This window comes from Chamaea fasciata, unplaced genomic scaffold (assembly GCF_029207755.1).
Source record: "Chamaea fasciata isolate MVZ Bird 193981 ecotype frontalis unplaced genomic scaffold, bChaFas1.0.hap1 SCAF_4, whole genome shotgun sequence".
NCBI lineage: Eukaryota > Metazoa > Chordata > Aves > Passeriformes > Sylviidae > Chamaea > Chamaea fasciata.
The window spans coordinates 27,485,627-27,497,622 of record NW_027094089.1 but is presented as its reverse complement, the minus strand read 5'-3'; the positions used below and the strand labels follow the sequence as shown (position 1 = coordinate 27,497,622).

Sequence of the window (11,996 nt, the reverse complement as noted above, 5' to 3'; positions counted from 1 at the left end):
CCTTCCTAATATCCAATCTAAACCCTCCCTGCCACAACTTGAGACCATTTCCTCTTATCCTACCACTTGTTACTTGGGAGAAGAGGCCAAATCTCATCTGGCCATGACCTCCTTTCAGGCAGTTGTAGAAAGTGATAGGGTCAGCCCTGAGCTTCCTTTTCTCCCGGATAAACACCCTCAGCTCCCTCAGCTGCTCCTCACAGGACTGCTGCTCCAGACCCTTCCCCAGCTCCATTCCCCTTCTCTGGACTCACTCCAGCACCTCAGTGTCTTTCTTGCAGTGAGGGTCCAGAACTGGACACAGCACTCGAGGTGTGGCCTCACCAGTGCCCAGCACAGGGGGACAATCCCTGCCCTGCTCCTGCTGGCCACACCATTGCTGATCCAGGCCAGGATGCCATTGGCCTTCTTGGCCCCCTGGGCACACCCTAGCTCATGCTCAGCTGCTGTCACCAGCATTCCCAGATCCTTTTCCACAGAACAACTTTCCTGCCACTCTGTCCCAAGGCTGTCTTGCTGCCTCAGGTATCATGCCCAGAGAAGCTGACTTTACTCATGGGGTGGATTTTGGTGGTGCATCCCACACTCCCTCATCAGCCACACTATAATCTGAGAAATGCTCATTAGTCCTTGGCCTTGACAAACAGCACCTGGGCTGAGCTCCCCTTGATTTTTTCAGACCACTGTTTGCTCCCAGGAATTAGTGCTGTCTAGTAAGTACCTGTTTCATTAACAAACTGACTTGGAAACTTATTTTTTTCTTGCATGAATAACAACCTAAGTGGAATATTTTTGTTGTTGAACATTCAGAGAAAGTTACCAACTCAAATTGTCACCGTAGAAAATTACTATGACTAAAGCTCACTCCCTTGTGACCCTATAAACAGTAGTCCAAAGTGAGACCTATTCTATGTGAATATGAAAATCTAAAATGTTTAAATGGTGTATTCAGTATAAATCAGTAAAAAAAAATTACACGTTTTCTCAGTTTTAATTTTTTAATGGTTCACAGTGTTAGTTTGAAAGACAAATTGCAAAAGGTCAGAAAGAGTACAATTCCCAGTGCAAAACAAACCAAGTGCAAGAAGCTTTCATTCCAAAGCATGTGCAAAAGGTAGCCTCACATTCTGGAATGTATTGAACCCACTTCTAGCATTTAGCTTTTTCTGAGAAATTAATGGGGAACAGAAGCAGAAAAATGAGGACAGAAAAGCAGAATATCAATAGGGAAGGAAATAAAGTGGGATAAAAAAGAAGGATGTACTTCCCACCCTCTAGAACCTAAGAACTGTTACAAGGATAACCTACCCAAGTCATCTGCAAGAATCTCCCCTTTCTAATGATCCCCTAAAGGCTGCATTATTTTCACTTTTTACCTGCCTCAAACATGCAACTCAGAATCTGCAGCTTTCATATGGCTGCTAAACAATTCCAAGAAAGGCCCAAAATATCTCTGCATATGTTTATTTTTATATATTGTGATATTAAAAAATCACAGAGATTTAAGGGAAAAAATTGCTATGATGGGATCAGTGAGTTCTGAGCCCGGGGAGAAAATATAGCTGTGAGTGAGAAGTCTAGAACCAATTGAAGCAGCAGAAAAAAGCACTCACCTAACCAAAGCTTTGTCCTAATTTCAGAGTATGACTTAGGTAAGTAAGCAAGGGCTGATGAGAGCAAACATACATGCATTTCATCTTGGAGCACTGCGGCTGAGAAAGTGATCCAACAAACATGAGAGGTGGAAATCAGTGTTGCTGGATAAGGAACATTTGCAGAAATTGTTTTCCCATCCTTTCTTGGCAACTAGAGGAACATTGTTCTAAGTTACAGCAGCTTCCAAACTGTAGAAAAAGATCCTAAATGCAAAGCTACACAGTTTGCCACAAAACAATGCAAGTAATAGCTACTGCATCCAGGGAAAGGCTCAGTCTCCTCATTCATGTCTATGATATATTTTCCATTCTTCTACTCCTCTCCCTGCACAGAAACAAAAGGCTTCCTAATCCTATTCACATTTCTCTCTCATTTTTCTATCCCCATAACTCCTGTATGTTTTTTACCCTGGAAGAAGTCTGCAGCTGTGCAAACTACAATCTTGTGCAAACAAGACCGATGACATCAAGCCTCTAAATACTGTAAAAATAGTTCAAAGTCTTAAAATTACCATATTCCCCCATATGTGAAATACTGAACTATTCTATTCTAATACACTTAGACTCTCCATCTTTTTAAACCTGTTATTTAGCAGAGTATTTCGGTAAGAGTTTTACAACAATGACCTCTTCCTTGTTAAAAAAATCAGTGTGATTGTTTTACTGCTTAATTGCTGATATGCAAAATGGAAACTACAATTTGATTTATGACTTAAAAAAATCATAAAACAAATGACAAAAGTTATCTATTTCCTCCATGTAGAAATACCTAATCCTAAATCAATTACCAGAAAATATCTGGGAAGATTTTATAGACGTATTGTTTATTCATTACCTCCCTGAAAAATAACTTCCTAACTCAGTGCTTATTCTAACACAAGATGCCACATTTAATTGATTTTTTTTTCAGTTCAAAATATCAAAATCTTAACTAGGAAATGCAGTTTTGAATTGAAACAAATTAGAAGCAAAGGAACAAGAAGATAAGTTATCCTTCAGTAAGCAGTTTTTAAAAGCAGGAAACAAACAGGAGAAATAAAAACAGCACAAAATGCTGAGGACTATTAAAAACATGAGAAAGGAAAGGAAGCAACATAGCAAGCATTTTCCAAAATGCAGATAACATAGCAAGTATACTCTCATTAAAGACAAAAAACTATAAGCCAAACTGTTAATTCAAGAGTCAGGCTACAAAAAGACAACTACTGAAACCCAGAAAATAGTTGTAAAACAAGAGAAACATGATATATAAAACCAGACAAAATACAATCAAGGGAAATAAGAACAGGAAAGTAGTTCTGTTTCATGTAGTTGAAGGAAGAATTCGGCAGATTCTGACTCTGTTCAAGTCCGCCCATGTTTCCCCATCAGAGCTGAGCCTTGGGGACTCGTGTGGGGAGAAAGAGATGAGCTGCTTTTACTGCTGCATACTCTTGCAGCAAATAAAGTTTGTTTTAGCAGCTGATACAGGAGAACTAAGAAGAAATGACAAAAGCTATTTCTTTTGCTTCACTATTGGCATGTCCAGTAAAAAAAAACAAAACAAACCAAACCAAAACAAAACCCAAACCAACAGAAATCCCAAACATCCACACTGAAAGTGAACTCTGACGTGTACACACACAGTGTAAAAAAATCATTTCACAGCTATTTGAAGGAAGAGGGTGTTCCCATCCAAATTTACTGAGATCACCCACCTTAGAACATAAGAATGCCTCTGAGCAGCAGTGGCAAGGGATATCTCACAGGTGGATTTTATGATGGAGTTTTCACATGCTACTGAGCTTTGGGCAGCCTGAACATGTCCAGCATTATGTAGGATTGTGCTGGAACATTTGGTTGAAAAGGAGGTAAGGCACTTGACTGGATTTTGCATTCATCTGTACTGTGTTCTGGCAAGCTCTCAGAAACAAGAAATTCCCTTGTTTTAACCGAATTTTTAAGGTATGGATTAAACAGTGCTTTTTCATTGAAATCTTCCAGCTTTAAAACTTCATCATCATTTTCTTCATTTTTAATTGGATTCTGTTGGGATCCACACAAATCATTTACCACCATTTCTATGGGTTGGACTTCCTTCACTGGTATCAAAGCTGAATGCATTTGACTTCTGGTAAATTGATCAGTAATTATATAGGGAATGGATGGGGAAAAACATTTAGCAACTTCATTCTCTTCATTATGCAGTATCTTTTCATCTCTGTAAGTTATGCCTTCTGTATTAATATCAGTACATTCAGAAACATGGTTTTCATAATTTATTAATAGTGATCCTTCCTGATTTTCTTCATGAAAACAATATTCCAAAACATTTATGTCTTCAAAGTCTACAGTTTTAGTCTGAGATGACACTCTCTTCAAAAATGAATTATTCTGTCAGTACAAAGAGATAAATTGGAGGGTTATAAAGGGTTACATAATGCATCAGGTTATTTTTTTTTAATAAGTAAATTCTTGTTCTTTGAGCTCTGTTTGACTCATAATTTCAGACTTGCACTAGCAAAGAGTTCATGTGCATTTCAGATGGGATACAGTTACATGTGAATGAGTACTTAAAAAAGCAATGTTATTCTCTCCATTTGCTAAACACTTTCACATTAGGTTTTCTGTGTTTAATGAAATAACAAGCTTAAGTGAAGGCTCAGAATCAGGTTTGGATTGTATCCATCTTTTCTAGTCTAACCAGACATTTTTGAGAAAAAAGTTTAAATACCATTATCCACAAATTACAGTTTCTGTGTAAACCTGATCAACTCCACTCCATTCAAATAAATATCCAAACATCAATAAGGAATAAATATTTAAAAAATAACAAGACAGAACTGTTCATACAACCATATACCACATCTTACTAAATGTTGCAATACATTTTTTGTGGATAAGGGAGGAGGTATGAAGATGTGGAAACCTGATGTAATAGACTCAATAGCCTGTGCAAATTTAATTTACTTTATTAAATTAACCATGTCCACCAACCACTCTGTCACTTCAAAACATTACTTCTCAATATCCTATAAAAATTAGACAAATATACTTTATGAAGATGCATCTTCTCTATTGTTTTGGAATACTACAAAGAGCATTTTGCAGCACTTAAAAAGAAGAATGGAACTCAATAGAGGGGGGGGTGATTCATAAAATGACTGAAAAGAAAAGGATTTCTCTCAATTTGATCCCTTCTTTAATGCATAAAATTCCAACTATTACCATAGATGAAGGAGGAGGCCATTCCACTGCAAGGCTCTCTTCAGGATTTGGTATATCAGGCCAGCAAACCTTTTTAAACCTATAATTGAGAAAGGATTTTTAGACAAATTATGAAAGAAATAGATTATTAAAATAACAAATCACTAGAAATTCCAAATACTGCCAAAGTATCAAACTGGCACAAAGGAAGTCTTTTCTATATCAACACAATGCTTTTCAATAAAATTGTTTTCCCATACACTAATTTTTATTACTAAAGATCTCAACAAGATCTCTTGGGTTACAGACACATTGCAGAAAAACTATTAATTCACAAAAGCCATTTTTTATTATATTATATATTATGTGTTACTATATTATATTATTCAACTAAACAGTATATGAAATAAGAGAATGCCAAAATAAGGCAGTATAAAAATACTGTTGTGATCATTTTTCAGGGTGTGTCTTCAGTGAAAAGCCACCTCAGGTGACCTTTGTTCTGTGTCCATACCAGTACACCACATTAGAGCCACACTGAGTTCCTAAATTAACAACAGATGAATGAAGCTCACTCAGTGAATCACCCATTGACACCGGTTACAAAGGTAAGGGAATGAAAACCAGTCCTTAGCTTGACTTTTCACATGGCAATTTGATCTACACAGGAATATAAACATTCTACTGCATCTCAAAGTATTCTTCACAATCAAAAAAAAAGTTTTTACTATTGTAAAAAATCAGGATACTCAACACAGATGAAGATGTAAAAGGGATGGAAATTACTTCTTCAGCTTTATCTGATGCTTCACTTGACAACAGTATTGGTTCCAATAGCTTAGAATGCCCCAAAATAGTTCAGATTTTTAACATTCTCATCAGGCAAACAACCTAATCACTTTTCTTGTGAAAGAAAGGCATATTTTATAACCATCAAAAAGCCTCACTGTCATCTTTGGAATGTACTGAATCCCCATGCTCAGAGAAAAAACTTTAAAATCTGTCAGGGGACAGATTTGATCAAAGGATGAAAGCAGATGAAAGGATTACGAACCACGTACAGATACGGATCCATACTCTAGGATCAAGCATCCAAATGTTTTCACACAGTGTAATTTCTAGGTTTATTCCTTACTCCCTTGCAGCTCAAGGGGAGCATCCCAAACTAGTAAGAGTCATATTGTTATAGTAAGATAAGCAATAGGGGCTATGTGAAATATGTCCTAGTACCATCCTAGCATATTAAAAGTGTCTAGAAAGCTTTATTTCTTGGCATAATTAATTTTTCAGAAACTGACTCTGAGTTTGCACCCCTCACTTAAATGACCATAGAACTGCAAATGGCATGTATGTAGCATTTTACATAAACTGATGTAGGTGATACATAGATCTGTTTCTCTCATTTATTTTCTTTCAATTTACTAAACTGTCTAAAATTAATACTTATTTTTGGACTACAGCACATAAACTGCAGTCAAAATATAACCTGTACACTTGTTTGTTACTTCATTTGCTTGTTTGCTATTTTGACATTGGTTTGGAACACAACAAAGGCATTTACAAAATAAATAAAAATTCCCATTTTACAAGTTAACTTCAAATTGCATTCAGTTTTAGAGAGCAGAAAATATACTCACGCATGTTTTTTCAAAACACACGTTATCCAAAGGCCTATCAGACACAACATGCTTATCCCAACAGGCATACCAATAAAAAGGAGATCTTCTTTATCTTTAGACAAAAACAAAGAAATAAAACCACCAATCAGTCCACATTGTAATTTCTTCAGGTATTCCCTAAAGACAGCTGATTTTTAATATCCAAGTCACTTAATCAGCACAATTCTAAAGAGTTCTGTCAAAACTAGCCGAAATTACTCAGAAACTGTAGGATTCTGTGATGAGTCAAAAGATGAGTATTTGGAATCCAACAAGCCACAGTTACTGAGCCAGAAAAAAGGTCATTATGAGACTTTCCAGGATGTTTTAGGAACAGAATTATCACATTTTAATACTTCCTTCATTTAACAGAATCACACTGAAATTTAAATTGGAGGGCCTATCTGTAGATCACTTCATGCAACTTTGAAACTACATCAGGCTGCTTTGGGTCATGCCATGTCAACCTTTGAAAGCAACCTAGGATGAAAACTGTTCCACCTCTTGGTCACCTGTTATTCTACGCTCACCTAAATCTGCTGGTCAGTGTCACCGCTAACAAAAGTTACAGAAAGATAAATAGCAAATTAAGTGCAGGAGATAGATTTTAAATCAGAAAAAAAAATATATATATACTGTTAGTCTGACTGAAACACTGCTCAGATTTCTGAGCTAGTTTCCAAGTACCAGAGTGCCAGGGGCATTTAGAAGTGTACCAAGAACATTCTTCCAGAAGTTGAAATGAGGAAATGTCTGAGATTCTGCTCTGCTGCCATGATACCAAACTCCTTGTCAAATCTGGCTAAAACAAACAGTAGGAGATAGGAAAAGGTATTTCCCTACACACTCACTGACCACAACTTCTGCACTCATTTATATCAGTTAAGCTTACATACCAGAACAGATACAATACAATGTGTGGTTATTGTAAAACTCTCAGATGGAAAAGTCTATTTTTTAATGAACTGTTAGGCATCCCATCCCACAGCTGATAGCATACACACTGCTGCTTCCACAAACAACCACAACAAGTATTCCACAGCTTTACAAGTAAATAAAGATTTTTGGGGTTGACCTCTAATTCTGACAGTTTTTCAGTCTGTGAGATAGTCAGTGAAATTAAGTTAAATTCAACTACTGTTCACAATTCTTGTTTTGTTCAACACTACTTAAAAAACAAACAGAAGTTAACAAATGCCTAAACAACGTCCTGTATTTCTTATTCCACACCCATTTTTTAAAATAGTAATAACTAACCTGCATCATTACTTACCCAGTTTCAAAGTCCTGAAGGTTTTTTGCTCTCCAATGGTTCCACCAGCTTGGTTGCTTGCCATGATCTGAACAGTATATTGTGTATTAGACTGTAAGGACTTCAGTTGGTATTGCAGAACGTTGGAGTTCACTGTTTCATCTTTTTAGGAGAAGATTTATGTCAGTAAATACACAAAAGTAATGTTGTATCAGGGAACTGTATACTTATTTAGCAATTTCTAAACTAACAGATCCCAAACTATTTTAAAGGTAACTTGAAATACAAAGTGACCTTACCAGTCCTTTAAAAGACAAAACCTATATTACTAAACAGTATTTCTCAGTACTACTTAAAAGTTTGAGGCAAAAACCTGAACCATCGCGAATTTACTTTTATAAAAAAAAATTTTTGCTAATTATAAAGATAGGTGAATTACGATCTCCTGCCATTTATCACTAAAAACAGTGCCTTGGGGACTTTATTTCCTCAAAATAGTTGGCTCAGAAATTAGGAACTTCAATTAGTTTCTGTAGCTTATGAAATTCAACTGTATTTCTACTACTACACACAGTTGGACTCTGATCATCCAAAACAATGTCATCTATCAGCACTGGGATACCACCCCAATAAATTCAAAGGACAGCCAAAATCAACAGATTTTTTTCCAAGTTTCAAAATGCTTTTATTAATACAACTCAGTGTTTCCAATATATTCTCCAGTACTGAAACTAATGTAATGCTTCACCTAAAGATTTTTTTAAGCAGTGCATGTATCCTATCATCCAGTGTCTACTAACAATACCAAATGAATGTTCATGTAAGAAATTAGTCACTAAAACATTTTCTGGTGCATAAAGTCAAAGGCAACTCATTTCCTCAGTAGTTCTATCAAGAAACACACAGGAAATACTTATGCTGCAGTATGCCCCAAGCTGAAATAAACTGAGTTTCTCTTAAGTCAAGGGTGGGACACTGAAGTACTAGTGTTAAAAGGCCATCAGTGAAGTCACCTTGGCACACACCCTCACGTTGTACTATTATCAAGAACACATGACATCAGAGAAGCCTCAAAAAACATCAGTACAGCACGTTTTGCCATTTAAATTCAACTCCTTTTCATTGGTATTCACAGCTGATTTTCTAAAGAAAATAATCTGAAGTCCTTAAAAGGCCTGCTTTACATTCCACGTAATACGGAGAAATACAGCTCTGTAACATGAAGCTCCAAGTCTCACGAATGACCCTGCACAGAGCAGTCAGCATTAAATGACTAAGAAACCAACCTAGTAGGAAAAACAATGTGCAGGTGACTATATCTGACAGAAATAATTAGCTTTCCTCTTTCACATTTAAAAATTACCAGGAACGCTCTTGCCCTGGGTCTGAACTGGATATTCATAAGAAACAAGCATCACGAGATTTTTAAGTCTGCAAACTTTGTAAAAGAGATTGTGTCAGGTGCCTGATAACAATGATGTCTAAAAAGGGAGGAAAAAAAATTCAATTCTGAAGCACTGAATGATCCAACAACTTTCTTCACAAACAATATAGAAAGAAAAGTTTAGGTCACTCAAACACTTTTCATGACAGCTTCTGCTGAGAGTTAAACTAAGGAAGTTTTGAACAGACACCATCGCACCCCCAGATTGTATGGACACTACTCCTGAGGTAGAGATTAGGAGTTTGCTCAAATTTATGCTGGTCAGCGTCCAGACCACAAAAGCAGTGGCAAGCACCGAAAATCAAACACATCTGAAGAAACTGATCTAAAACAATGTCTGAAGCAACTATTTCTTGCCAGCTTATCTCACTGTAATTTCCAAATTTGCTTTTAATATAAAATTGACAGTAAAAATCTCTTAATAGAAAATTTCCACCATACTTTTCCAGAAGCTGAAGGTATATCCTTCCAAGGACATAAAAGAAATTTACAAATTCACTGAACCCTTATGATCTATGAATTTACACAGAATCTATGATTCTTCAATATATTTTAGCTCCTCTACTCCTGACATGACTTTTTCCATTGACTTCAAAGGTGTGTCAGGATGGAAGAGAGATTAAAAATTTCATAACCCTGTTGAAAGTACTGTTGTTTAATGTATACTTACTCAATTCTTTTCCATCTTCAGGTTTATAAAATATTGTATAGTTAGTGATAAATCCATTTCTTTTAGCCTTTGAAATCTCATTCCACTTTATTGTAACTTCATTTTTCCCCAGAATGCCCGTATCAGCCACAGGTCCCTCTGATGGCTCTACAGAGAAGCATTATGAAATAGCAAAAGTAGTAAAATAAGGAAGTCAACGTACTGCAGTGTTACCCGACTCTGTTATTTTACACATACCAGTAACATTAGGGGAAACATATGCAAGAGAAAATGTGTAACTTCAGCGCTCTGACACAGTCCTTAACTTTTCTCACTCTCTTTAATGTAGGAATTCTTCGGATAAAACATCCCCTCATCTATTCTGGCATTTGCACAGTTCTAGGTGTTACTGTATTCAAATACCTTGAAATCATTAAAAGGTTCTATTGTTACAATATCAGGGAGAGGTCAAGAAGAAAATTATCCTTTGTGCACTCATGGGGGGGACTCAGGCGCAAGGCCACTGCCTTTGTAGAAGGTCTCTGGCAGGGCTGGGATTCAAGTGGCATCTCCAGCACCCTCAGCCTTGCCCATCACACTGAACAAAGCCTTTCCACTTACACAATACCACCTCACACTCATTGCTCATAACTCTGAAGAAAGAGTTCTCTGTGTTGCAGTTTTAAAATAAATAACTTCCTTCCCATTCTCTAACAACCTATAGTGTTGTCACGGCTACCTATAAACAGGAAAGCACTCAAAACACAGTTCTGATTGTGCTAGTAATTATTACGCAAACACGAAATACTCCACTGCCTTCCCCCACTAATTACTGTTCTTTAGTGGTGCATTGTACTATGTGTGCATGCACATAGACCTATTTATGCACACACACACTAATCAATATTTTCACATGGAATCTTAAAATTACTAGTAAACTACATTCTTATAGCTGGTTGTATAAATCACTGAATTCACAATAAACTACAAATAAAGAAACTTTACCCCTTCCCCTACAAAACATTACTTCATCCATAGTTTCTATCCAATTATAAACATAATTTCTTTTTATCTTTTTTATGTGCAAGACCATAAATATATTATTATGTGATAAAATTTAACAAAAAGTACGCTTTCAAACTAGCCATTTTATTTTACAAGTAGAACTTCCTCATATATTAAGACTGACAAATATAATTAAGCATTAAAATCAAGTATAATTATATACCTAAATGAGCTTCAACACTGAAGAGATAGCTAGTTTAAAAATTTCTTTTGTGTTTGTAGCTATACTCTTTCCAAATGCTTTGTAAACAATATGTAAACTTCACAAAAAATTAGTGGCTGCAAGCAGCAATGTACCTGTATCACAAGATGAATACTTTCTTATAGACCAGTTTTGTTGCTGAACAGAACAGAAATAAGGAACCCTGAAACCTGGGGATTTTTCCACCATCTTCATCTCTTTTTCAAATAACAATAGTACCAAATCACTCAAAGATAATAGATCCTGAGAAACAGACTACAATACATCATTCACAACATGATTACTTTCAAATACCTACTTTTTTCTTGAGCATAGATTTGTGTGTAAAATGGAGCTGCTACGTTACTTCCATAAATAGGATACACCGAGATGTTATAGCATATAAATGGTTTAAAGTTTTCTGTAAAGGAAAGGAAAGAATATTTACATATAATCTCTATGTGATGTTAATACATTGAAAACAGACTAAATCACAAGGAAATTCTAAACATACTGTTACTATTTTCTTCAACTGTTTAGCAAATGTAATATGTAATAATTGATTTGAATGCTTACTTCTGGCTTTAAAATGTTTTTTTCATAGTAGTATTTGTAAGAGCAGATGGTTTCTGACTCATTTTTCACTAGAAATAGTTTGAATGGGTAATAATACTCCAGCATCATACAACTTCTCCATTAGAATTCACTCACTCATCTCGAAACTCTCTATGGTTTTAGAGGAAGTCTCTATTTTCAAATAACCAGTATAAAATTACACCAGAAGGTAGTATTTTTAATTTCACATATATTTATGTTTACTGCTCTGCAAGAGACAACTTTGTCTCACACATCAGATTAAAAAGCAGCGGGGTTTCCCACTCTTAACACTCAGGACCTGAGGGAATG

At 35.9% G+C, this 11,996-nt stretch overlaps 1 protein-coding gene across 1 annotated transcript in view; it reads right to left on the bottom strand.

The window, feature by feature from the left end:
* Window positions 1–989: 989 nt before the first annotated feature.
* IL31RA (interleukin 31 receptor A) overlaps window positions 990–11,996 on the bottom strand; it is a 32,549-nt gene continuing 21,542 nt past the window's right edge. The window contains exons 11-16 of the mRNA XM_066181161.1: window positions 11,410–11,511; window positions 9,866–10,012; window positions 7,773–7,913; window positions 6,479–6,572; window positions 4,863–4,941; window positions 990–4,028 (exon numbers count right to left, since the gene is read on the bottom strand). Of these exons, the coding sequence (XP_066037258.1) occupies window positions 3,432–4,028; window positions 4,863–4,941; window positions 6,479–6,572; window positions 7,773–7,913; window positions 9,866–10,012; window positions 11,410–11,511 (1,160 nt within the window). The 3' untranslated portion in view covers window positions 990–3,431. The remainder of the gene's footprint in view (window positions 4,029–4,862; window positions 4,942–6,478; window positions 6,573–7,772; window positions 7,914–9,865; window positions 10,013–11,409; window positions 11,512–11,996) is intronic.